Source organism: Rhinolophus sinicus, linkage group LG06, assembly GCF_036562045.2.
Source record: "Rhinolophus sinicus isolate RSC01 linkage group LG06, ASM3656204v1, whole genome shotgun sequence".
In the NCBI taxonomy this organism is placed as follows: domain Eukaryota; kingdom Metazoa; phylum Chordata; class Mammalia; order Chiroptera; family Rhinolophidae; genus Rhinolophus; species Rhinolophus sinicus.
The window spans coordinates 87,985,945-88,012,900 of record NC_133756.1 but is presented as its reverse complement, the minus strand read 5'-3'; the positions used below and the strand labels follow the sequence as shown (position 1 = coordinate 88,012,900).

Sequence of the window (26,956 nt, the reverse complement as noted above, 5' to 3'; positions counted from 1 at the left end):
TATTCCATTGTATATATATACCACAACTTCTTTATCCATTCATCTATCGAAGGACATTTTGGTTGTTTCCATGTCTTGGCCACCGTAAACAAAGCTGCAATGAACATTGGAGCACACTTGTCTTTATGTATAAATGTTTTCAGATTTTTTGGGTAGATACCCAGGAGAGGGATTTCTGGGTCATATGGCAATTCTATTCGTAATTTTTTGAGGAACCTCCACACTGCCTTCCATAACAGCTGCACCAGTCTGTATTCCCACCAACAGTGTATGAGGGTTCCTTTTTCTCCACAGCCTCTCCAACACTTGTTACTATTTGTCTTGTTGATGATAGCCATTCTGACTGGGATGAGGTGATCTCATTGTGGTTTTGATTTGCATTTCTCTGATGATTAGTGATGTTGAGCATTTTTTCATATGTCTATTTGCCATTTGTATGTCCTCTTTGGAGAAATGTCTCTTCAAGTCCTCTGCCCATTTTTCAATTGGGTTGTTTGTTTTTTTGTTGTTGAGTTGCATGAGTTCTTTGTATATTCTGGATATTAGCCCCTTATCAGAGGCACTATTTGCAAAAATCTTCTCCCATTCAGTTGGTGGTGTAGTCTTTATTTCTGACTGGTACTTTTTATTGTTTTCTATCTTCGTTTTTATGTTTCCTATCTCTTTGTTGAAGTTCACCCTGAGATCATTGACCATTCTTGTAATCAGTGTTTTGAACTCTGTGTCTGGTAGATTGCTTGTCTCCATTTTGTTTAGTTCTTTTTCTGGAGCTTTGTTCTTTTGTACACGTTTATTTGCCTCCTCATTTTGGCTGCCGCCCTGTGTTTGTTTCTATGTATTTGGTGAGGCTTCTCAGTTTCCCAGTCTTAGTAGAGTACCCTTATGTAGTAGGTATTCTGTGGGACCCAGTGGCATAGTCTCCTTGGTCATTTGAACCATGTGCCCCAGGTGTGTCCCTTGTGTGGGTTGTATGTGCCTTTCTGTTGTAGTTGAACCTTGGTTGCTGTTTGTACATCAGTAGGAGTGATTGACTCTCGGGCTCATTGGTTGTGAGGACTGGCTGTGACTACTGTGGAGGAACTGTGGTGCAGGGGCTGACCATACAGAGCACCAGAGCTTTAGAAGGGCTGACCACCAGAGCTTTAGCAGGGCTCTGGTGCCTGCCCATTCTGTCCTTTGGGTGTGTTGTCCTCAGAAGCAACCAGGTGACGCTTCAGCTCAATCCAAAGCTTGTCACCAGACATGCCAGTGCTGGGCCCTCCTGGGAGGGGCCCCACCACAGGCCAAGTTCATCCACAGCCTTTGCCCTTCCTGTTGCTACCTGGCATGAGCCACAAAGCAATCCACAAATGGCCTCCAATGGCTCTGGGCTTTGTGGTGCCTCAAAAACCAAAGCTGCTAACCTAGGCTGGCTGCCACTAGTGCCAGGCTTGGAGCTGCTCAACATGAGGTAGACATGCTGAAGCGCAATGCTGCTTGTTTGGGTTTTGTGGACCTTTTAGAGATTTTAGGAAAGTCCTCAACATGAGCCAGGGCAGGCCGTTTGTTTGGAAAAAGCACTGGAAATGGCTTGGGTGGGCCTGAGAGTTGGATGGGGCAGAGTCTCAGAATCACCAGGGTGGGGCGAAAGAACAGTGTTAGCCAGGCTGATGGAGACTCAGATATGGCGGCCGCCTGCATCTGCACGTTGGGAGAGGAGAGGGTTCAACAAAGAAACAGTGGATTCAACCAGCACTTTTGTCTGCAAGAAAGCTGCCACTCCAGCTCTCATCCTGCAGCCAGATAACTCAGTTCTTCCCCATATGTCCCTGACACCTTTCAAGTTGCTACCCCAGCTCTGCAGCTCAGAGCGAGTGAATCCATCAGTGAGTAAGTCCATGTGCAGGCCCTTTAAGAGGAGGGCCTAAGAATGTAGCCACTCTCCATCTCACTCAGCCATAATCACTGGTTTTCACAACCAGGCATTGTGGGGACTACTCTCCCCAGCACTAGAACCCTGGGCTGGGGAGTCTGGCTTGGGACTGGGACCCCTTGCTCCTCTTCGGGGGGACCTCTACAGCCAAGATAGCCTTCCCAATTTTTAATGGTCACACGTGGGTGTGGGACCAGCCCATTTTGTGTCTCTTCCCCTCCTACCAGTCTGTAGGGGGCTTCTTCTGTAGGTCCATAGTTATTGGGCTTTGGTTCAGCTAGGTGATTCTTAATGATCGTTATTCTGTAGTTGTAATTTTGATGTGACCATGAGAGAAGGTAAGCACAGCATTTACCTACTCCACCATCTTGATGAGGATAAAAGGACTTTTAATGTCTTTCAAATCATAAAGCCATGTACTAATTTCAGTGTATATGGAGCTTTGACATAAGGATACAGACACTTTCTAAACTGTAAATCGAACCACTATTAGTTAAACTCTGACTTTAACAAAATTTAGGGATTAGTGAGAAAGGTACCAAACTGTGTCTTAGAGTGCTTTATTTTAACCTTTTTTGTGTCAGCAGTGCATGGTAATACTGTGTTTGGTTTTCCTAAGGATAGTAGCTAGAAACCCCTGCTAATCTCTTTCCTGGTTAACCACACCTGTAACAGGACTGTTTACTTAAACCAAGTGGAGACGTCATGAAATATAAGAGCTGAATCTGCAAACTCAACTTTCTGAAGTCATGTCCTTTGTCAAATAGTACTCTTCCAAAGGCCACAGAAGAATACTGTGCTCAAGAATGCACCCGTTCCTCTCGTATTCATGATCATCACTTCTAAGTTCTTAGAGCCAGCAGGTTTCATAAACTTTTGCAGTTTCTTTTTCTGCTGTAAAAAACAAGCATTTATTAATTGGCTACATGGTTAGAGTCCTTATGTCCATTCCTTCATTTAGTTTTATTTCTGTCACTGGGACCACTCTTGTTTTGGCACACTACTACTGGCTTTATGAAATGTCAGATCTTGTTTTGTAAAACTCCCAGAGGTAGAGATATAGGCTGTCCTGATTACTGCCCAAACTGGAACCATCTATCTTTCATCTTTCCTGTGGGCTTCTTGGATTTGATCTGTTTTCTTCTCGCTTCTAGCAGTCTTTTTCCACCTAAGATTCTGTTCTTTCAGCCTCACTGCTGAACGAGTAGTAGCTTCACAGATGCCTCCCCAATACATCTGACTTCTCTCCTGTTCTGAAATAAGTGCCCTAGTGATTTTTGTACCAGAAATTACAGGGAAGGAGATGAGGTAAACATAAACCAAGGGGAAACTGTACACTTAAAAACGGTTAAGATTGTTAATTTTATATTATGTGTATTTTACCACCACAACAAAAATTTTAATAAGTAAACCAAAGGGAAATTTGAAGTTGCATTTTTATACAAAACTGATAGCTTTGAAGTATTAATATTGAATTAAAAAGCAACCTTAGAACTTATATTAAGTTATATTAACTGTATGTAGAAACTGAGACCCAGAAAGATTAAGTGATTTGCATAAGGGGAGAATAGAGTCCAGTGTTTTCAACATTAGTCCATGTTGTTTTGGAGCTATCTTCTTTAATTACTCTCTAGACTTAGGAGTTAGCCATAACTAACTCCTCTATTTTATCTCCCTTTAGAATTGAATCATAATTGGTTCTTCAGAACCATGCCTAATAAGTTGCCCCCGTTTCCCAGCACTCAACCTGGAAATAGGAGGCATGGGTAAATCTAGGTGCTAATAGTGGATAAACTGACTTGGGAAAAGTGATTAAGAGACCACCTTCTGAAAGAAAATCAGAGTATTTTTTACATCATCTTACATAATAAAGCTAATAATGATTAACTTAGTCTACATGAGAGAAATTCCCACCCAGTTGTTCAAAGCCAGTAAGGTTGATTTTGATATCTAACTATGTCATCCAGATGTGTAAAAAATAATACAAATGTATGTGTAAATATTAACAGAAAAACATTATATAAATTGTGTGGCAAAAATGTTCAAAAGATTTCTTTATGCAATTGTAGTTCATTTTATAGCTGAGCAAACCTCTCTTTTCTAATATTGGAAACTTCATCCATCATATTTCTGCTGTGAAAATGTTATATAACAAACAACTCTATGATTCAGTGATTTATATCAATAAATATTTTTTGTCTGTGGATAAGCTTGGGTGGCTCTATTTCAGGTTGTAGGTTGGGTTCAGTTCTCCATATGTCTAGGGCATGGTATTCTTATAGTAGAAACACAAGAGATCAAGTCAAACCACACACATTCCCCATGACCAAAAGCAAAAGGCCAGGGATATAATCACCTATTCTACTGGGAGGTATTGCAAAGCCACTCAACAGAGGATATGGATAAATAATCGTGTTACAGGGAGGGTGTGAAGAATTGGGAACAAAAATCTACCACAGAAACATTTCAATCTTGTAATATCAGTTTGTTACTGAACTAACTGTCCATTTTGATTTTTGAAACGTTGAGCAGATAGGTAGAGTGTTTGTTTGTTTGTTTGTTTGTTTGTTTGTTTTTCCAGCTAGCCCTTCCTTTTCTGTTATCTTTTCTCCTGTCTGACAAATGACTTCACAGTGTCACTATTACTTAATGTGTTTTGTGAGACCTCAGGAAACATACATCGTAGTCAAGCCACTGGCTAATAAACTAAGGAGCCTGACTTTTCCTGAACTTGTTTACCCAAGAAATTTGATTCGTTGTTTAACTAATTTTATTGCGGGAGCTTCATTGAAAAATTGTTCTTACTCGGCGCAGCTTCATCTACATGTTGATCTCTCTGTGTCCATTTCTGAATGAACCAGTCTGGCCTGGTTTCATTGTTTTCCACTCTCAACTCACCTAAAGAACTCAATGAAAAAAATGAAACACATATATTTGTCCTTTGACTTAAGAATGAATAATGACAATGTCTTAGATCTCAGTATTTGCTGAACACGTCTATTTGGAGTACATGTATACAGAAACCAAAATATTAAAATTAACAAATTTGCTTTCTTCATCATCAGCATCTCATTCCTCAAGTTTGGTGTTTCAATCCTAATTCCTAAAAATTGCACGGTTTGGCAAAATAGTCTGTTCTTTGGACTGTATTTCTTTCCTTCTTATGAAATAATCGCATATCAAAATAGCTATCTGGAGTATTTATCTGTAGAAAGAATGTGTTAGAAGTGTGACCAGATTGCATTTATAAATATTATTATAACACTACCACAAATTGGGTAAATAGCACACAATATCGGTAGTTCAGCTTAGAGTGACTCATTTATCAGTCCAGTCATAGTCATTACTCAGAAATAATTCACAACAGACTTTGAGGTCCTGTAGAGAAGATAAAAATAGGTGGGATGAAAATACCTATTTAGGGAATTGTCTGGAATGTTTTAATGCCATTGAGATGACATCATCATCTGGTAGTATTAAATATGACTCTGGGTGCTTTCCTAGGTCATTCAGTTGACATAATTTAAAAAAAAAAATCACTGCCTAAAAAACAGTTCTGGTACAGTTAATGAAATGTTACTACATATATCGAAATCAGTAAGAAAACCCAGCTATTGTTCTGGAATTAAGAGTTTATGATGTTTCAGACAGTATCTCATCTTATGTCTGTAAGCCAGTATTGCCTCATGACATCTATTATTGTCTGGAAGGGCTAAGTACAGTTTTTAGTATTTAACCTTCTTTTCACATATGTCTTGTACGTTTGTTTGCATTAGGGACTGAATTTTATTTCCTTGTGTTTCTCACATCAGCTATCAGGACCATTCTCATAGCGGTGCTTAAATTTTTGTTTGGATTTTTGCTTAATGGAACTATACAGCTGATTGACACAGAGTTCATAGTTCAGATTATTTTTAAGTGCTTTTAAAATGTAAATTAGATCAGGTCTCTCACCTACTCAAAACCATTAAATGGTCACCCAATATTTTAAAATACAGACTCCCTCTTTAGGCTTCCAAATTCCTCTTGACTTGGACTTTCACTTCTGCACTTTCATCATATGCCTTCCCCTCTTCCTTGTCCATTATGCTTTAGCCTCATTTCGTGTCCTTTTGGTTCATGAGTGTGCTACATCTGTTCCTTGAAAGCTTTTCTCCCTGCTATAATAAAGGCCTCTCCTGATCACCCTATCCAAAGTGGCCTCCCCCAGATACTTTCCAGCTCCTCACCCTATTTCCCTGGCATTTATTATGTTCTGTAATTTTTATTTTTCTACTTATTTATTGTCATTTCCTCCACCCAAATGGAAGTTTCATGAAGGCAAAGTGCTGAGCACAGTGGCTAACACAAAGAAGTCATTCAGATATTTGTTAGATGAATGAATAAATGGATGACTCTTACACTTTAAATTCACAGTAGAGTTTAACTTTCTTCCTTAATTTGATTCCATGGAGGAGAAAGCATTGTGCTTTGAAATTAACCTGAGGAGAGGCAGTACAATTGAGGGCCCAAGTAGTCATATTCTGCTGTGCTCATTATTCTTTTGTAATTGATTTTATTCTGATTCATAACTGAGGGGGGGGTGTGTGTGTGTGTGCATATTTGTGTGTGTGTGTGTAAGAACTATACACACCTACGATACTGGGCCAAAAATCCTGTTCTCGGTACATGTTCATTTTAGTAAGCCTTGTTGCTTGATTTGCCCTATTAAATATTTCAAAATTAGAAATATGAATTTTTTTTCCTAATGCTTGTTTTTGTATTGTAACTGCTAGATTCTTATTAGACACTGCAGACAGCATGATATTTTCATGCAACAGGATAAAGAAATTGCTGTGTATGGACAGAAGCCAATAGAATACATGTAGAAATGAAACACTCTTAAAAAATTATTTGCTATCAAGTTAGAATTCATGTGTGCAGCAGTTCAAGGTAGGAACCTCCCACAAAGAGCAAAACTTGGGGTTTATTGCTGAGAAATCAGAGTTGTCCGGCACTGAGAAGTAAAAAACCATTCAGAATTAGGCTTGTTTGACTCTAGGACTTCTATTATGTTTCAAAATCTCCCTAGGCACTAAGAAATCAGAAATGTACTTATGTGTTTTATTAAAGATATGAATATTTTTTGAAATTTTCTATTTGATGTCTATTACTAGTATCAATAGATATTGCAATGTATTGGCTTCTACATGGGGGTTATAAATAATTTTAGAAAAGTGTGACCATATTTGCTTTTAATTGTTGCTGAAAATATAAACAGATAGTCACAGAAGTCAATTGTAAGTGATCTTTAAAACTTTAAACTATGTAACTAAAAACCCATTTTATTCTCAGAAGGCTATGGTTTGCCTCAATAGTTCCAATAGCTTGAAGAAATGATTCAGTCTAACAGATGTGAACAGTCTAATGTAGGGAAATTGCTGAAAGCACAAATTGCCAGAGTATACCACAAGCAGCAATTTCCTTTAATTTTTGTCTGACACACAATTTGAAATTATTATATATTTACAAAAACAAACAGAAAAAAATAAAATGTTTTAAAATCTATAATTTCGTATTCATAAATATGTCTCAGGTTTAAAAGTTTAATGTAATTTAATGTAATAATATTACAATCTAATATTTTAAATTAAGATTAACCCATGTTATCCTAATTTAATACAGATTATATACCTAATCCATTTTTATGTGTTCAGAGTGTAAGGTGATACATATAGTAATGTACTAAAACACTGTTTTTCAGGTTTTTATTTTATTAACGGACATTTTCTTCTTAGTTATATTTTATCCAAGAATGATTCATTAGAGTCGGCAAAATCTAAGTTAACAAAGACCAGAATACTGATCTACAGTGAGATAGAGTTTTATTTTATAGCAACATTTTGTACAGATTAAAGGAAAGAAATGTTAGAGGAAAAGATAAGTAGAAATTTGAATCTGGGGATTGAAAATTACGGATCTTCAAAATATCTTGAAGAGAACAAATAAGCCAGTTTTGATTAACTTATTGGTGTCTCAGAGTTTATAGTGTTTATAAACTATTCCTCTTCACTATTCCTCTTCAAATTTAGTAATTAGAAGTACGAAGTCTTTGTAATTTTGTGGATTAGGAACCTCTGATCAGGATTTAATTATCTGAGATGGGATTTTTTTTAACCTTTTTAAAAGGCTGGTTAAGCATAAAATATTAAATTGGTATCAGCCTTTTTACTTTATTCCCAAATTACAAATTGATGAGATTACAAATTTAATCATTTTAACATAACATTAAATAATTAATTGCATACATTATTAATCTTTTGGACTGTTACTCAGCTCCAGCTTTAAGGGTTGCTAATAATTTCTGACTAAAGAATATGAAGCTTAAAGGTAATCTTTCAAAGATTCTGATATCCCTGAAACTTAAGGAAACTCAACTGGCTGGGTTTCCCTACTTCTTTAATAAGATGCTGGGAAACTGCCCCTTATCCCTGGGGGAAGAGAAGGGATGCCATGTTGTAGTAATGGAGGTGATGATGGTGATGATAATGATGATGATAGCAGCTACGTTTACTGAGCATTTATTGTGTGTCAGGCACTGTGCTATGAAATCTAGACTTACAAACACAGGACAAAAACATTGATTAATTATACTACATTAAACTTATATCTGTATAATTTGAAACCTACTTATTGGGGCTTCAACTCTACTTAATTTAGGGGTTGGTAGAAGATGACTCTTGAATTTTTGAGGTTGCGTGACTGTAAGATGATAGTTATAGTAACTTAGAAGGTGGTAATGAAGTTTATAAAAAGAAAGATGAACTCAGTCTTGATAACACTGTAGTAGCAGAAAGAAAATCTGTGTAGATACACAGTTGACTAACTGTTGAAAAGTCAAATGCATCTCGCAAATCTGGAAGTTATTTTTATAAAAATTCTAATCAATGAATGAAATCCCCCTATGTAGAGTTTATTAACCTTGATTAAGCCTAAGATTTTATAGATCCCTTTGAAATTGCATATAAAATTTTATGTGTGAGTTTGCATGTAAGTATACTTTTCATTAAATTCTCAATAGAATCTGTGAGCAAAAGGCCCCAGGCCAGAGTGTTAAGACATGTCTTGACTGGAGTGACTAAAGCACCCTTGAGACAGGCACTAAATGAGAAGAGTGCGAAAAAGAACATCATGCAGCTAAGAATAAAGCAGGTCACTGGTTACCCTATCCACAAGAAAGTGATCATTTAGATTAATTCTATGAGGGAAGAGTTTAGAAATAGAAAGGCAGAGGGCCAGAACTAGACTATGGTAGTTTTATGTGGTAAAAAGAGAATGGAGCCAGTTAAGTAAAAGGATGGAGGAAAAGTTAAACAGAGTCAACAGGGAGATTTGAAACCCAATTAAATGTAATTGAAAGGTCATGAAAGGTGAGAACTGAGAAAAGGTAATTGGCTTTAGCCTAGTGAAATTGCTGGTCACTCTAAAGAAATTTCAATAAAATGGGAAACATAGAAACGGTATCATAAGGGGCTAATGGGTAGATAGTAGTTAGGAAAAGAAGGTAGCTTGAGTCAACCCATAACAATATAGTAACAACAGTAGTAATTATCAAGTTGAAATAATAGAGGCTAACATTTTTGAGAACTTAACATATGTCAGGCCTCATGAAGAGGTTTTATTCTTTTTCAGCTGTTTTTTTACCATTTAATTGTCACATATCCTTGTGAGATGGATACTATTATTATCCCCATTTTGGATTAGCATATGAGGTTTTTGAGTAATTTGTTGAGATCTCTGTAGTTAGCAAGTGTGAAGACAATTTGAACCCAGGCAGCCTGACTCCTGAGCCTTCGTTCTTAGCACCACACTACTAAATCCTGAAAGGATCTGCAATAATGCAAAAGGAATGTGGAAGATTTCTATGCACTGCTATGAAGTGGGGGAAAGAAAGGATAAATATTTTTGTGTAAGAAGTAGGGAGAGTACAATTACATATACATATTTTCCCATATAAAATGAAACACAGAAGGGTAAACCAAAAACTAATAAAAACAATTACCGATAGGCAGAGGAAGGGAACATTGATGGAAGAGAGACTTCTCAGACTCTGTCGTGTTACGTAGTTTTATATTTGTCATTACATTAAACATCAGGTAAGTGTTCTACATATTCAAAAAATTAAATCAAACAAGAGAAAGAAAAATAATCCCTAATAATATTTAAAAACCAACATATAAATGCACTATCGTTATATCATGTTGGCAACATACCATACAGAGATAGCTTTTCAAGTAATTTAAAACACAGTATTTGGACTGTATGTTCTTAGGATTATATAATCTCAAGATAAATAGAACTGCAAAGAAATGTTAACTTTTAAACTTCATCCAATAATGTTATTGTTAGTGGTAATACTTGTATAGCTATTTTGAATATATCGGGGGTACCAAAAAAATGTATACACATTTTAAGCAATGTTATCTAAAATGTGTATACATTTTTTGGCACCCTCTGCATTTTATGAGTATTGTAGGCTAGAACAAGTAATGTATGTTAATGTTAAAAAACAGAATATTTTATGTAACAGAAAAAGAAATACAAATATAAAAATCAAAAATGTAATTCCTATAATTTTGAATTTGAAATGGAATGAATTCATTATTTCTTTTTCCTTTTAAAAATACGTATTTCTTAGCTCTGTCCCTGAGAAGGCTTAGAATCAGTACCAACCCATTAATTAAAAAGCACCCCAAGTGGGGCCGGCCCGGTGGCTCAGGTGATTGGAGCTCCGTGTTCCTAGCTCCGAGGGCTGCCGGTTCGATTCCCACATGGGCCAGTGGGCTCTCAACCCCAAGGTTGCCAGCTCAATTCCTCGAGTCCCTCAAGGGATGGGGGGCTCTGCCCCCTGCAACTAAGATTGAACACGGCACCTTGAGCTGAGCTGCCTCCCGGATGGCTCAGTTGTTGGTTGGAGCGCGGGCTCTCAACCACAAGGTTGCCAGTTCAATTCCTCGACTCCCGCAAGGGATGGTGGGCAGCGCCCCCTGCAACTAAAAATTGAACACAGCACCTTGAGCTGAGCTGCCGCTGAGCTCCCGGATGGCTCAGTTGGTTGGAGCATGTCCTCTCAACCACAAGGTTGCCGGTTTCGACTCCCGCAAGGGATGGTGGGCTGTGCCCCCTGCAACTAGCAACGGCAACTGGAGCTGAGCTGCGCCCTGCACAACTAAGACTGAAAGAACAACAACTTGAAGCTGAACAGAACCCTCCACAACTAAGATTGAAAGCACAACAACTTGACTTGGAAAATAAATAAATAAATTAAAAAAAAAAAAAAAAAAGCACCCCAAGTACCCAGATACCATTCCCCAGTAAAAAGAACCAAGGCTTCCTGGAAAAATAACTGATTCCAGGTTTGGAGCAGGAAGTATTTAAGATAAGCATGAAGCACTTTTATTATGTCAGAAAGCAGTAAAGGTATTTAATATTTCTGTGGTCATATTAAAAAACAAAAACAGTGTAAAGGGGTTCCCACTGGTCAAAGATGAGAAAATTTGAGCATCAAAAAAAATAATGACTAGGTGATTGAAATAAATTGAATATGTAAAAATCCATGTACTCGTTATTATACTTAAGAGAATAATAAAAGAGAAAAAAGAAAGCTAAATATAGGAGAAAAAAAGCTATAAAAAAACACACTGAAACATACAAATCTTAATAGATACCATTGGAGGTAGTAGCCAGTGTACCAACCCCTTACTCTGAAAATTGGTACTTGAGGAAAAATTAAGCATTCATCCTTCCTTGCCTGTTTTAGTGTATTTCAGGATAACTAAATAGCCCTAACTGACAAGAGAAAGTTCTTCTCTACGGAAGAATTTCATCTAGTAAATGTGGCCAGAATAAAAAGTTAGAAATCACAATTTTGTAACCCCTAATGAAATAATTGATTCGGATATGACCACCAGTGTCTACTAAAATTAGTTCTGTGGTTCTCAAAGTGTGGCCCCTGTTCCAGCATCTTAAGTATCACCTGGATACTTCTAAAAAATGTATTAGTTCTTGGGCCCTTTCCAACACCTACTGTATCAGAAACTCTGTGGGTAGTTTCCAGTAATCCATTTTAACAAGTCTTCTAAGGGTTCTAATGTAACTGGAGCTTGAGAACCATATTAAGAGAAAGAGTGATGAGAATCTTTTATTGAAGCATCAAGCTATCACTCCCAGAACTCATTTACTCAATCTTGGCATTCCTAAAAGTGGGAGAACCAGATATTATATTCCTCCTAGTAGATGCACCTAGGACATATCCTTGCCACCTTCCAAAATAATTACACCTGAATCTATTCTATTCCTTATACTTGAATTCCAATCTATAGGAAATACAGTAGACAGAAGAATAAGTTAAACAATATTATGAGAAAGCAAAGGACAAATCCAGAAGGTAGGACAGCCAACCTAGTTTCTTCAACAAGTCTGTGGCACAGGAAAAGGGGTCGGGGGCGGGGAAGAACTGTTCCAGAATAAAAGGGCTCCAAAGACAAAATAAATAAATATAAAATGTACACCTTATTTGGATCCTGATTCAGGTAGCCAACTGGGGAGATTTGAATTCAGACTGCATATCGGATGATATTAAGGAATTGTTAACTTCGTTAGTTATGATAATTAGGATTGTGGTTATATAAGAAAATGTCCCTTGTTTTTAGAGATACAAACAAAAGTATTTGGTGTGAAACAAAATGATGTCAAGATTTGCTTTAGGTTACTACAGCAAAAAAAAAAAAAAAGAAGAAGAAAAAAGGGATAAAAGGAAAAAAGGATACATGAAGCAAGTATGGCAAAATGTTGGTAACTCTTGAATCTGGGGGATTCATTATACTATTTTCTCTACTTTCATGTATATTTGAAACTTTCATAATAAAAAGATAGAAAATTTAAAATGATCTGTAAAAATAATACATTTATTAGGATATATTTATTCCTGTGCTAGCCTTTATCACAGCATATTGTAATTGCCTGTTTATTTGTCTGTACCACTATTTCTCAAACTATCAGTATTGAAAGACCAATTTTTTTAATTGTCCAATCTGTCACAGACCATGACTTTTGCAATGTACTATAAAAACCAACTACCAGAAAAACAAAATGGAGGAAAAAGGACATATAAAATATAACCTTAAAAAGTTTTGTTACTAAAGACAACAAAAATGAAATCACTTTTCACTTAATCAGAACAAATGCAAACGGGAAAACAATTTTTGAAAACTGTATCCATTTGTTAAAAATGCACACAGTCAATTAGTATAAAGAATTGCTACGACACTCATAAGTTTGTTCTATAACCATAATTCGTTAAGGTTTTATTTTTTTTTATTTTAAGTGTGTTTTTCTGGGACCCATCAGCTCCAAGTTTCAATCTAGTTGTGGAGGGCACAGCTCACAGTGGACCAGTGGGGAATCAAACCGGCAACCTTGTTGTTAAGTGCACTGCACTCTAACTGAGCTAACTGGCTGCCCCTCATTAAGTTTTCAAAGTGAAACATGAGTGTGCTTTTTGCATGTTAATTTGAGGTCCTTATGCATTAACTTGAGCTTGGATTAATAACAGTGTCCTTCACAGAGGATGATGTGTACCTAAACTGATTTTATTTGCAGCCACAGGTTTTTGCCTCAGTAACTTCTGTTACTGATTTCTCAGTAGATTATATCATTTTGAAGGATGCCCACACTGCAGAAATAATTTGAAAAATGGGAAAGACAATAGATATGCTGGACTACTCACTGAAAATTTTGCTTAAGGAGTAAAAATACCACCTCTTTAAATAGTTGATCTCCTAGTCTCTGGATCGCAGATGTCATTTTTCTCGCACTGTGTGTTATATATTTATTGACATGTGATGCCCGTGGCTTTACATGTTAATTTTGGGTTCAGATATACCATGCCTTTGTGTTTCAGACAGTACCCTTCTTGCCACGCTTCCAAGCTTTTCTTTCCCCTTGTCTATGGTGGTACCAGTTTGGACTGTTTGCTTTGAAAAAAATATCAATTGCTATAGTGCTTCCCAGGTCTCATTTTGTACACAATAGTTTGGGATCTGTTTCCAAATATGTTAACTTGTACTTGTTCACATTGGATCTGTTAGGTTTCTCTGTGTTGCCAAAATCTCAAAAATCTCTTCCACTAATGCGTGAGTCTTCCTGTTGACTCAGCATTTTCAACAGGAAGAAATTTTGTCTATCTGGGGAAGCCAGTCATTTGTCTATGAAAAAACTGTCTCACTTGGTGATACAGTTTAAGTAGCACTTGGTGTGGAATCATAGGAAAGATTACTACTAACTAGCCAAAAGAGATCCCCTCACAGAAAATGCTGCATTCCTCACATTGTTGTGTTTGCCCAAGAGTCCAGCCCTTCATTATGGATTTCCCAGCTCATTCAAGCTAGAAGGAGACTTTGATTTACTCTTATGAATAGAGAGCACATTGTCCACTGCCAGTTTACTTAGATGTAGTCATTCTGATGACATTTTGGACATGTTGATTGAAAATTCTACATATTTGTTCTTAAACGATGGCTACTGTGTGGGCTCTGTAAAGGCAAAGGGAAGATGAGCTGATTATCTCAGTTTGTGTCATAACAGCATATACCGAAGAATATACATGTCCACGTCAATTTAAAGCCTGTAACATGTCCAGTATAACACTATTACTCCACATTTTATAGCACTGTTCATGGAAAGGGTCACGATAGCATCCATGATACTTACGCAGCTACGTATTTGTGTATGGTACCTATGATGTTTGTGAAGCATTGTGGGGAATGTGGAGAAGAATGATATGGTCCCTATCCTCAGGAAGCTTAAATGAAGGTACCTTTTATTTTCTAAAACACAGTATGTTAGAATTAGGGCCGTGTGTGTGCACACATGCACACACACTCGCACGGGCCCAAACGTGCACACATTTGTTGGGATATTTCTGATATATATGCAGATAAGTGTGAGATAGTGTGTTATAAGTGATAAGGAGTTCAGAGAATTGAGATTACTTCTACTTGAAGTGATAAGGGACTGTTTAAGGGCAACGTGGCATTTGAGTAGTGTTGTAAAAGGGTGGTTAAGACTTCAGCAGGAGTCTAGTAAAGAAGCAGCTTGATATAGGGGAAAAAAATCAAAGTTTCTAGTTCCACTCACTAAATGTATGAATTCAGCGAGATTGCTTAATCCCTCTGATCTGCAGCTTCCTCAAATATAAGACGGGAGTTAGACTAATTGTTATCATAGAGGAGTTTTAGGAAGATTAAATGAAATACTGTGATATGAACATGCTTTCTAAGCTGTAATGTGCTGTATGAATGTCAGTAAATTTTATAGTAAATATTGAAGATGAGCCAAAGGCATGGAATTTAAAAACCAGTAAATCACATAGTCTAGAGCAGAAAATGTGTGAGGATGACTGTGAATATTGATTCACCCATATAGTTCTTTACTTGGGAAAATAATCTTAAATAGAAAAGGCTTTCAAGAGTTATGCTGACCCTCTCTCCCTCAAAAGATCATTTCAGAGGCCTTTTTAGATCTTTAGGTGAAACTTACGTGAGTTGTAATATTTAGTTTTTTGAATTCATGTAAATATATGCAGATACAATTTTCAAGTAAACTGCTTCAATAGATTATAACATTGCACAAAGATAGCTAATGTATCTTGCAAAGTATATTTGTTTAGAGAACAATGGCTATAATGACACTGCTTGGTTTAGAGAACAAGTCTGAGTAATCTTGGGTAGATCAGAATTGCTCCACTGAGCAGGAGAACAGGGTGTGAATTATTTAAGCTACTTCCAGGGACCACCATATCTCATATTACAGGTGGTTTGTATAGTAACTACAGGAAATGATTGTTTAAAAGAAAGATAACCTTTGTCTGACGCGATGTCAGAGAATTGATTCACGTTCTTTGTTTTACATAAATTTTATTTTTAAAATGTTAAGAATATTCAATATTCAATAAATTTTTCAACAAAGGAACAGAGGGAGTGCTTGGGCATAAAAGGCATTTTGAGTTGTACTGTGAATATTATGCCACTTGCTGTTGTCTGGTCTTGGACTCTGGTCTTCGTTTGTCTGGACTCCAGTGAAATATGATTGGAATTACTTTTCTCAAGGCAAGGAACTTGGAAAACAGCATTTTTTATGTGTTGTTGTTGTTTTTTATGCACACTAATCTTTAATCATTAAAAAAGCTTTTTAATCGTTAAAAAATCCTGAATACTACTAATAGTGGTGTCATTTTATTTTTGGTGAATATTCTAAATTCTCTTTTCTTCTACAGACTATCTTGCTAATCATGGCCGGTTAAATGAGTCAGAGGCCAGACGCAAATTCTGGCAAATCCTGTCTGCTGTTGATTATTGTCACAGTCGGAAGATTGTGCACCGTGACCTCAAGGCTGAAAATCTCCTGCTGGATAACAACATGAATATCAAAATAGCAGGTAACTGGGACACAGCCGTCTCTTCCATGATCGGTTGTGCCATTGCTCTGGGTGTGTGCAGAAACAGACCTGTAAGCAGAGGTTCAGGGGCATGTCTACCTATGACATCAAGCTTTCACCAAACAAAAAAAAAGAAAAAGAAGTGTATATTTTATTCATTTCTTTAGATCTATGTGTAATGAAAAGTAAGAGAAATCAGTTCATTATTAATCTACAGAGTGGCAGGGTACAGCTGGGATCTGATTTGTGTCCAGGGCCCTTTGTGGGCTCTGCCAGGGGAGGTACATTTGTCTGAGGGTGTGAGTGGAGGCACTGAGAGGCCAGAGGAGCACTGCAGGTTGCTGGCTCTATACCCTGCTCCTAATTTTGACTGGTAGCTGCAGGGAAGTTACAGACAGGAAAGAGACAAAAGAGGAATGTAGATTGATACAGGAGGAGCAGGTAGGCAAAGACCAGAATACGAAGGGTCTTGACTACAATGAAAAAGATTTGAGTTTATTCTGTAGGTTATAGGGAGTCTAATCTATTGAAAATTGGGAATAGGAGTGAAGCGGGACTGGTATCACAATTACATTTGCATGGTAGAAAGATGTCTCTGGCATCAGAGTAAAGACAGGTGGGAGATGTGGATATGACTGAAGACAGGAAGATTGATACGCAATCTAATACAATAGTCCAATTAAGAAAATGTGGGTCTGAACTAGAGCAGCCGCAGTAGAGGTTGTAGGTGTGGAATGGAGAGACGGAGATATATTTTTTTCAGGGTTTTGAAGAAGGTAAGGAGCACAAAGCAAAAGCTTAGCAAAATTGCAAGTAGTCGTGTTTTGTTCTAGGATCCTTAAAGTATACGTTAAAAGCCTCTGATGTGTGCATTTTAACTGGTTTATTTCTGTGCCATTTCCCATTGGTTTTTATCTTGAGCATTTTGAGGAAGGTAATTAATTTTTACTTTAACTTTTATTTACTTTTACTTTAATTTTAATAATTACTTTTAAATGCCAATGTTACATATGTTACAGGGAGTTAACAGATTTTCCCATTCTGTAGTCTGTGATATTTTTTCTAATGGGATTGCCTGACTACTAAGACAAAGTGTTTAATAAGACAGTTAATTTGTTATATTCCCAGTATATGTAAAGCTTTGTTTGATTTGTCATTTTTTCTTGAAAATGCAGTCTACAGGATTAATGTTCCCATAGTTTATGTCTGCTCACTTTTCCTATCTGTTTTTTTTTTCCTTCTTCTCCTTTTAGCCCTTCCATTTGCTCTCATTCATTTCGCTCCTTTTTGCCAACCTTTTCTAATACACGTCACTGGAATTTTTGTTTACTTCTCATTGAAAGCATCTGCTGCACTAAGATTGTCCTCTTCATAGAAGGCTCTTGTTTTTTTGAAATTCTTAATTCTATAGAAAGAAGGCGGAAACCCCTGCTTCACCTGTGCATTCCTTTATCACCAAAACAAAAAAATACCTCAGAGAAGTTTTGGGAGTGTTTTCAGACAGAGAAAGGTTAGAGGTGTGAACCACATGCTCTAGGAATTACAAAGTGCTCTATCACTAACTTCTCAAAAAAAAAAAAAATTTCCAAGTAGAACACCAAGGAAACTTGCAAACAAATTATACTCAGCTTTGCCTGGCTGTATATACTATGTCTACTATAATATAGGTAGGTAAACTCAGTATTTCTAATGTCATTATGAGATGCCTAGTTTTTGTTTGTTTTTATTTTTGGTTTTGAATATCTAAACTTCAAGGCCTTCTAATTTTTATCTAGAAGACAAGTAAAATGTCAGAGACCTAAAGTGTTATTCTCTCTGTTTATGCTAGTATAATAACTAACATTTATGGAGCCTTCATTATTTTCTCTGCTGGGTACTTGTATCATTTAATCTTCACAGCAACCCTAGGAACTGCATAGCTCTTGCCAGTTTTTCGATGTAACACAAAGAGATTAAACAACTTGCTCAGGTGACTCAGATAATAAGTCGCAAACCTGGAATTCAAACCTACGTCTCTCTGACCACAATATCTTGTGTTTCTTCCACTACACCATGTTGTAGTTTCCAAGCATTTTATTTGTCAGTTATTCCTCAAGAGGTACTCACTAACTGAATTTGGGGTTCCATCATTCTGTATTTATACATTTAGTGTCTTTGATTCCACACCTCCCAAGTATAGACACACACACAGTATAGCTAAGCACTCGGATACCTTCTTGCCCACATTTTTTTCCTCTGTCATCCTTACCACCATTTACCCCAAATTTTAGTAAATGTTTATTAAGCATTTACTATGTCCCAGGGCCAAGTCCTAGAGATTTAAATATTCCAAGACAAAAACAGCAACAATGCAAAAAAGCTCAACTCTGCTCTCACCTCAAGGAGTTAATCCATAACCAGATCTTTAAGTAAATATAACACAAAGAGACAATTAGAAACTAACTCTGCCTGCAAGAAATATTGATTAAGAAGATGATGATCGTGGTGGGATGTGGGGAGAATGTGTTGAGGGGTGAGGTAGGGATGGCAGCTCCAAGCAGATGGATAAGCATGTGCAAAGGCAGCCAGAAAACTCAAAATATGTAGGGAAATTACAGAGCAGAGATGGGGGACAGAAGTATCAGTGAGGAATGTCAGGAAAAGAGCCCGACAGGTAGGCCCAGCCAGATCATAAAGGATCCCACATGCCATCAAAAGCTTAGATGTATTCCAATGATGTTAAAGCATTTCTCCAGGATATTTATCTTTATCCATAGATTTTATAACTTTTTTATGTCCCTGCTTCCCTTTAAAAATATCATCTTCTGGTTTCAGAGGATTCTTCTTGAATTTGAAGGAAATCTAACACAAGTAGGAAAGATGGGGCTTCATGGAAAAATTGCAAGAACCCAGAATAAAATATAAAATTATTCCCTCAAATTATACTTTCTCTGTTTATTCTACTTATTAAGATCTCTTTAATTGCTAGATGGGCTGAATAAATGAACTGTTTTAGCCATCTTGTATGTTGAAATTGAAGAGAAGTGCAAACCAAAACTAGGCTTAAATTAAAATACTTGTTTCTATAAGACAGAAAATGATACAGTTCATTTTAATAAATATAGAAATGTGGCTTTGAAATCAGCATCTAATTTATGCTACTCCCGTGGATAGAGACGTCAGACACTGATGAGCCAAGACTCCCCCACACCTGTGTGTGCTCATTGCCTCAATTAGGAGACCTCCAGCCTTTGCAAAATACGAGTGTTAGAACATTCAGAGTAAGAGGCAGAATACGAAGAAATACTTGCTTTCTTTAGTTTTAGTATCTGCAGTATTGATTCCTCCTGCCTATTTTGGCTATGATTATTCAGGCATTAAGGTGAGAATAAATAGATGAAGGACATTTAGTTTTATTCTTTAACTTTCCTAATCTGAAATGTTTATAATAAATACTTAGATGGGATACAAATGTGTGAATTACTCAGAGGAAGTTTTCACAAATGTCACATTTCAAACAAGGCTTCACGTAAAGAATGTGGAGTTTGATATCAGACAGTTATAGGTGCAAATTCTGGCTATGCCTCTTAATGACTGTGTGACCTTGGGCTGATTATTTAACCTCACTGAGACTAGATTTCCATATCTATTAGGCAAAGATTACTGTTTCTCAGGAGCATTGTAGGGATTGGTGATAATGTTAGAAACAGGGAGGGTAGGTAGTAAGTAGGTGAGAGTATGGGCTCCGGAGGCAGGCTACCTGGGTTTGAATCCTAGCACTGGCACTTACTAGCTGCATGACCTTGGATACATTACCTAATCTCTCTGTCCTCAGTTTCCTTATCTGTAAAGAAGGAATGACAGAAGTTCATATCATGTGGTGGTTACTAGGTAATATTTGTCAAGTACTTAGAACAGTGCCTGCTACATAGTGCCACTTAAGTGTTTGTTAAATAAATTGTTCCTGGCACCATGTAACACTCAATAAAAGGTAGCTATTATTTGGATACAATGTGTAATTGATTCCACGTGAAAGCAAATCCTGAAATTTTTGATAGCCCTATAACCCATTTCACCATGATATTTTTTTAAATTATCAAGTCCTTAAAGCCTTATTAATACAAAGGAATAAGGAAAGTTTATCATTCATATTTTAAATTGTCTCTGCTTGATGCAAATTAATTTTTTTCTGAGTGTCCTTCAATGTAATTAGTACTGTGTAATGGAGCCTCATTCATCTGACCTGTGCATCATAAGTCCCTTGTCTTTAGCCGAAGAGCAATGCTTCCTTTCTGAGTTGACTCATGATCCCTGAGTGGCCCATCGTCTCTCATGGCTTCTAACAATCTTCTGGCTTACAAGAAGACCTGGAGACAGGATTTCTGTGTATGAAATTCCATTTTTTGTGTCCTGGAACGAAAAAGAGTGGGGTGGGGGGCCTAAGACAGGTTTTATTGGTAAGATATTTATTAAAAGTCTTTTCATTTGTTATCTTCCTGCCACTAATATTAGGTAAAATGTCAAAACAGCTTTGCATCAGCAAGCACAATGAGATTTTGCCTTTATCCTTCAAGCCTAGTTAGCACTAGCAGCACATTAAGCCTGGCATATGGAACCATTTTCATTTGGTTTTGTTTTTCCCCTCATTGCCTCCCCACTCCATTTTGGGCTAAAGAAGATCATTTGTTTGTTTCTTAGCTCACTGAACTCTCATTGGACAAATAAATGTCTCACACTGGTCAGCAAGATCACATTTCATCTCAGCTGTGATGATTGTTCTTGTGCCCTCCTGTCAGGTAGGAGGGAGTGACTGACGTTTGGAAGTCAGCCGTCCAGCTGGCCTTTTCTTGCTGGTGGGCAACAAAGTATATGCATTGACGTCAGTGCTGGCTGATGGGTATTCAGTTTGTGCAGTGGGTCAGCTTCATCTCTGCCACCTGCCTACTTTTCATTTGTCACCTTTCACTTCCTCATGGCTGTCTTCTTCACTCCTATTATAATTACAAAAGATGTGTGACCCTTCAGCGAGACTTGATATCTGAATTCTACTGGTAATTTTAGAAACAAGGATAAACTTAACCCTAAAGCCGTCTGCTGGCTCTGGTAAAAGGATTTTTTAAGTTATAAATTAGACATTGTAACACACTGCTGGAGTTTAAAAACTGTCTTGGTTGTGTTGATTCTTAGAAATTGTTTACTTTTTCTTAGCTTTAACGACTGGTTTTCAATGTTTTGTGTGGGGGCAGAGCCCCAGAAAGTAGTTTCCAGGCTCTCAGCCTCACATAGACAGGTGCTGGCTCAGGTAGTAAATGGCCATCAACTGTGATTGCATGGCCATCAGCTGTGGCTAGTTGGCCGTCAGCTGTAACCAGTGAGCCATTGGCCACTAATATAACTGCTGTGGCTACGCTAGCAGGAGGAAAAAAAGTGGGGGCTAGCAAGAAGATGGTGGCTGAGCCTGCAAGCAGTACAATGAGGGTTGAGAATTGTGTGGCTCCTGTTTCCTGTTTCTCCAACCCAGCCACCAGCGAGAATATAGTGGTATGACTCCCCTACTTATGGCTCCGTGGGTGTTCCTTTTTGGCCTCACCATATCCTGCGTTCTTATGTGGGGAGCGGGAGCAGAGACCCCGCAGGCCGCCCCGCACGACAAATGGCGCAGCGAGCAGGGTCTCCCGCACGACATTTGTTTGCTTTTTTCCTTTTTAAAAAAATGACTTAGTTTACCTAATGACTTTGTCTATTTGGTCTTTATGTCATTTAAATAAAAATCCAGAATGTGTTTAGTAATTATAACCATTTTGCAACAATAAATAGTGACAAGCTGTTAACATCTTCTTATCTTTTTCACAACCTCTGTTTTGTTCTCTTTCTCCTGAACCAGGAGCATGAGCATCACCTTGGAGCTTGTTAGACGTGCAGGGTCTCAAGCCCAGGCCTAGACCTACTGAATCAGAATCTGCATTTTAGCAGGTTCCCAAGTGGTGTGTGTGCATGCTAATGTGATCTATTTCACTCCAGCAAACAACAAAATTCTCTCATGTGCTTCATTCCCAGCAGACATGAGCAACAGAATCAGCTTATTTACTCTGTGCAGGACCCTGTCATTCCTAACACATTGGCCCTTTGCTAATGATGTTTGCGCACTGATGATTTATGTAATTTAATGATGACAGTCATGATAATTGGGTTTTGTTATCAGGAAGATACAGGTCAATCAGTCACTTTCAAAATACAAAGCAGAAAACAATAATAGCCGTTCTTGCACTGTTTTCAAATGTATTATGGTCTGTTACTGGTTAGTTAGATAACAGGTAATTAAAGGATTCAGCTTTCGAAGTCAAGTTGATTTCCATGAGAGTCAGTCAACACTAATTGATCTTTTCTGTGGTTCAAGACTCTATCCCAAGCCCTCTCTTTTATTAGTGCCTACTTTGTTGCCCACCAGCAAGAAAAGGCCAGCTGGCCAGCTGGACGGCTGACTTCCAAACGTCAGTCACTCCCTCCTACTTGACAGTAGGCCACACAGAAACCAGGAAAGAGAATATGGATATATCGGGAAATCTCAAAAGTATTGTTAGAGTAACCTTGGAGTACATGCCTTAGTGTTGTGGGGATGGGAGCATGGATCCTCTTTGCATGAAAAAGACAAGCAAGGTGTGTCTATTTAACACATCATGCATTCTTAAAATGAATATAGATATCTAAAATAAATGTAGGTATGTATTTCTGACATTTACTTTGTATAGATATTAATTATTCCCATTCAGTTATTAAAGATGCTGTTAACATAGCATCCTGTGTTGTAAAGAAGAGAAAGCCCTCACTTGTCAAGTTCTGCTGCCAGAGAAATAAATTAGAAAATCTTTGTATTTAATGTAAAGGATTTTTGCTGAGTTTATGACAGTCTTACCTCCAATTTAAAGTGGGATTAAACTTCTCTGATTTGTGGTGTTCTTGGAACATCTGTGGTGTAGTAAAAAAGAACACCTGGCTTGGAGTTCAAAGGACCTGTATTGGAATACTGGCTAAACCACTTGTAGCTGTAGATACTTGGGCAAGTCAGTTAACCACTTTGAGCTCAATTACCCCCTTTGTAAGGTAAGGACCATGATACCTCACAGGGCCATCATCACAATTAAATGATGTAATAATGCAGAAATACCAAGTATGTAATGCCTAGCCCAAAGTAGGCATGACATAAATGTTTTTGGATTTGATTATAACTCATCTAGACCATGTTGAAGGACTAGTCGTTTTATTTCTAAAACTTATTATGATTTCATATTGAACTTTCTTAAAATTGAGAAGCTAAGAGATTCTTTGAGAGAGTTTTGTCTTTTCCCTACTATGTTCAAGAAATGTTGGAAATTGGTTGATCTGACAAATTCAAGGTATGTTCTGAGGGGGAGTTCAAACAATTACTCCCACACAAATGACAAATTACTGCAGAGGAAAGAAACTTCTTTATACCTTCAAAATTTTGTCAGAGTTGCTCAATCACGTGTGAATAAAAATCATATCAAAATAATGCCAGACTGAACCCTGGACTGGTGTGAGAAGTATCAGTATGAACTCAGGGATTTTTCTTAATACATATACATATACATATACATAGGTACAAACGTAAATATAGGGTCATACATGTATTCCCTAATTCTGACTGCTGACAGGGCCTAGAAGCAGTGACATCTCAGTTGCATTGAGCACGTCTAGGTTCTAGTCTTGGTTTCTAAATATCATTCCTCTGTAAAAGGAACCAGGGCCTTTTGGAAAAGTAGTTGATTTCAGGGCTGGGGCAGGGAAAATTCAAGATGAGACTGGAACATCTTCTGGTGCCAGAAAATAAGGAAATACTTAAAATGAAATTTTAAAAAGATGGGGCATGTTGAAAGGATACAGGAGCCAACCTGAATTAGCTCCTAATGGCCAAAGCTGGAACTATTTGAACATCAAAATAAATAACAATATAACAATAGTATTGAATTATAACCCAACAATAAAATAAATATTCATGAATAATATAATATGACAGTATTATAAATAATAAATAAATGATTTAATTAATAAAAGGGGAAGAAGGGACAACTCTTCCTTAAAGAAGAATTGTAATAAGTGTAGAAGGAATGAGGGAAGTGAAAACTCACCATTGGAACACCTCAGTAACCACTGCTGCAGTCAAGATCGACCAATGAATGCTAATTTAGTGGGTGAAAGTTTAAGGAGAAACAGGGTATGTATAATCACAATGTATTTTTTCTAAAATATTACAGGGGGAAAATAGTAACTTTACAATAGGGCAACCCAACAGATACCATCTTTAAGAGATCAAGGTCATCCCCACCAATAATTAGACATAATACCACACACCCTGATATGATGCACCAAGAAGAGCACTTCCCCTCTGTGGTATTCGTCCCCCAAATTCACAATCTTAACCTAATCATGAGAAGACGTCAGCTAAGCCCAAACTGAGGGACATTCTGCAAAATACCTGCCCTGTACTACCACTTCATGATCATGAGGGAGAAGGAAAGACGGGGGAACTGTTACAAACTGGAGACGAGACTAAGGAGGCATGACAGCTAAATGCATTGTGGAGTCTTCAACTGAAAAGGGACATTAGTGACAAAAACTGGTGAAATCTTAATAAAGTCCATGGTTGTATTAATAGTAATGAATCAATGTTGCTTTCTTAGTTTTGATAATTGTACTACTAGAGTTGGTAAAATGTTAACATTGGGGGAAGCTGGGGGAAGGGCATGAGGAATTTTCCTTTACTGATGCAACTCTGCCGTAAATCTAAAATTATTTCAAAATTAGAAGTTAAATAATATCAATGAATTCAACATTACATGGCATAAGTTTTATGACAAACGGGAAGCAAAATGTGTGCGGGACATAGCAGCCATCATTTTAGGTATTAACTTGCAGATCACAGCATTACGGAAGACATTAAACTGGGAGGGTGTTTCCTTTCCAGCAAGGCCAGGCTGGATCTGGGTCTGGTATACAGAGGAATACCCGAGAGATGATTTTCATAATGCTTTCTAAAAGTCAGATGGGAATGTGGGGTCTTCTGTTATTCTCTGTTGTAGTGAGACTCTCTTCTGTGTTTGTACAGTGGTTGACACATGTATGCACTCAAATGTTTATTGAAGGAATGAATGAATTGGGTTGGTGTGATGAGCCATTAACGCATTCCATCTGTACAAATAGCGATAAGAAATAAATCCTGCATAACTATACCACTTTCATGTTTTATCCCTCTTGCTCACCCTGCATTTCACTGTGTGCTTTTAGGCAGAAAACTGCAGACTGAATGAAGCAAATTATCCAGATTCCTGTGAAGAAATAAAAAGGCTTTTATTTCTAAGTCCCTTTCCATTGCCACTACTTAAACCTGACCATTATTAACTTGCTCAAAAACAGCTGCGTATCACTGTGACGGGTTCATGAAGGTGGTGGGTAACAGTGAGGGTGAGGATTCTGCACTCAGATTTGGTTTCTGGTCCAGTTCTGCGACTTAGGATAGTCTCTAGCAAGGTACTTAGCTTTCTACCCTCACTTTCTCCTAAAATAAGCATACCGAATAGGATTATTAAGAAAAATCCTCCCTCTGGGTGCTTAGATCAGCTTCTGACACACAGTAAACACTTTTAAAAGAGATGAGCACAACATATTCATTCAGCAAACCTTTATTGAACAGCCACTGTCTGCAGAGAGCGTGCTAAGTGCTAGGAGTGCAGACATACATCCTGTCCACCTCTGTACTCTCAAAGAGTTTAGTCTAAGGGAGACAGATAAGTAAAACAATAAGAATTACTGTTCTCCTGTTCTACTGAGTAGCTTACTCAATGGCTACAATTTATTGAGCGCCTATGAGGCATGTTCCAATAGCATGCCTCAAACATTATATATATTATATACTTATTAATTATTTATAAGTAGTGACATAATATAATATATAAATTACTCACAATAACTTTATGAAGTATAGATACAGTCCCCATTTCACAAATGAGGAAACCAAGTCTCTAAGAAGTAATTTACCCAAAATCATAATGGCTAAGTGGGAAATGCAGGATTTGATCCCATATCTGCCTGACTCCACAGTCTTCCTGAACCCGTACATCAGATTACAAATACAATGTGTATAAGTGTTTTGGGAAGCTTATTGAAGACATCTGCATATATGCTGTTATAATAACCTTCATGAACCTGATTGTCTCTTGGTGTGTTTTTTAATGTTCCCACAGGCTGAAGTTCCTATTTTCTCTACTTCTGGGAAATAGAAGTAAACATCAGCTTAGTACCAGTCCTTATAAGTTAACGGACGCTTCCTTTGCCCCAGACACGTAAAGCCGAAGTTGAGACTGGGAAGCCATAGACACATAATGCTTTCCTCACTCTTGCTCTCTCCTTGCCTGTGAAGTGTACCAGTGAATAAAGAGGCCAGGCCACCTTCCTGACAGGCCTGTCCCAGTCACTCCTTTAAGTTCATTCCGCCAGGGAATTTCAGAATAAAGAAGTTCTATAATGGCTCTTTGCGACGTTAAAACTTTATAATGCTGTTTGGGGAGTATCCT

The 26,956-nt window shown here is 37.5% G+C and overlaps 1 protein-coding gene across 2 annotated transcripts in view; it reads left to right on the top strand.

Annotated features, from left to right (window-relative positions):
• The window catches only part of SIK2 (salt inducible kinase 2), a 126,535-nt gene that overhangs the window by 68,658 nt on the left and 30,921 nt on the right, over positions 1-26,956 (top strand). For both annotated transcript variants that reach the window (XM_019715263.2, XM_074335508.1), the window contains exon 4: positions 16,227-16,388. In XM_019715263.2, coding sequence (XP_019570822.1) covers positions 16,227-16,388 — 162 coding nt within the window. The remainder of the gene's footprint in view (positions 1-16,226; positions 16,389-26,956) is intronic.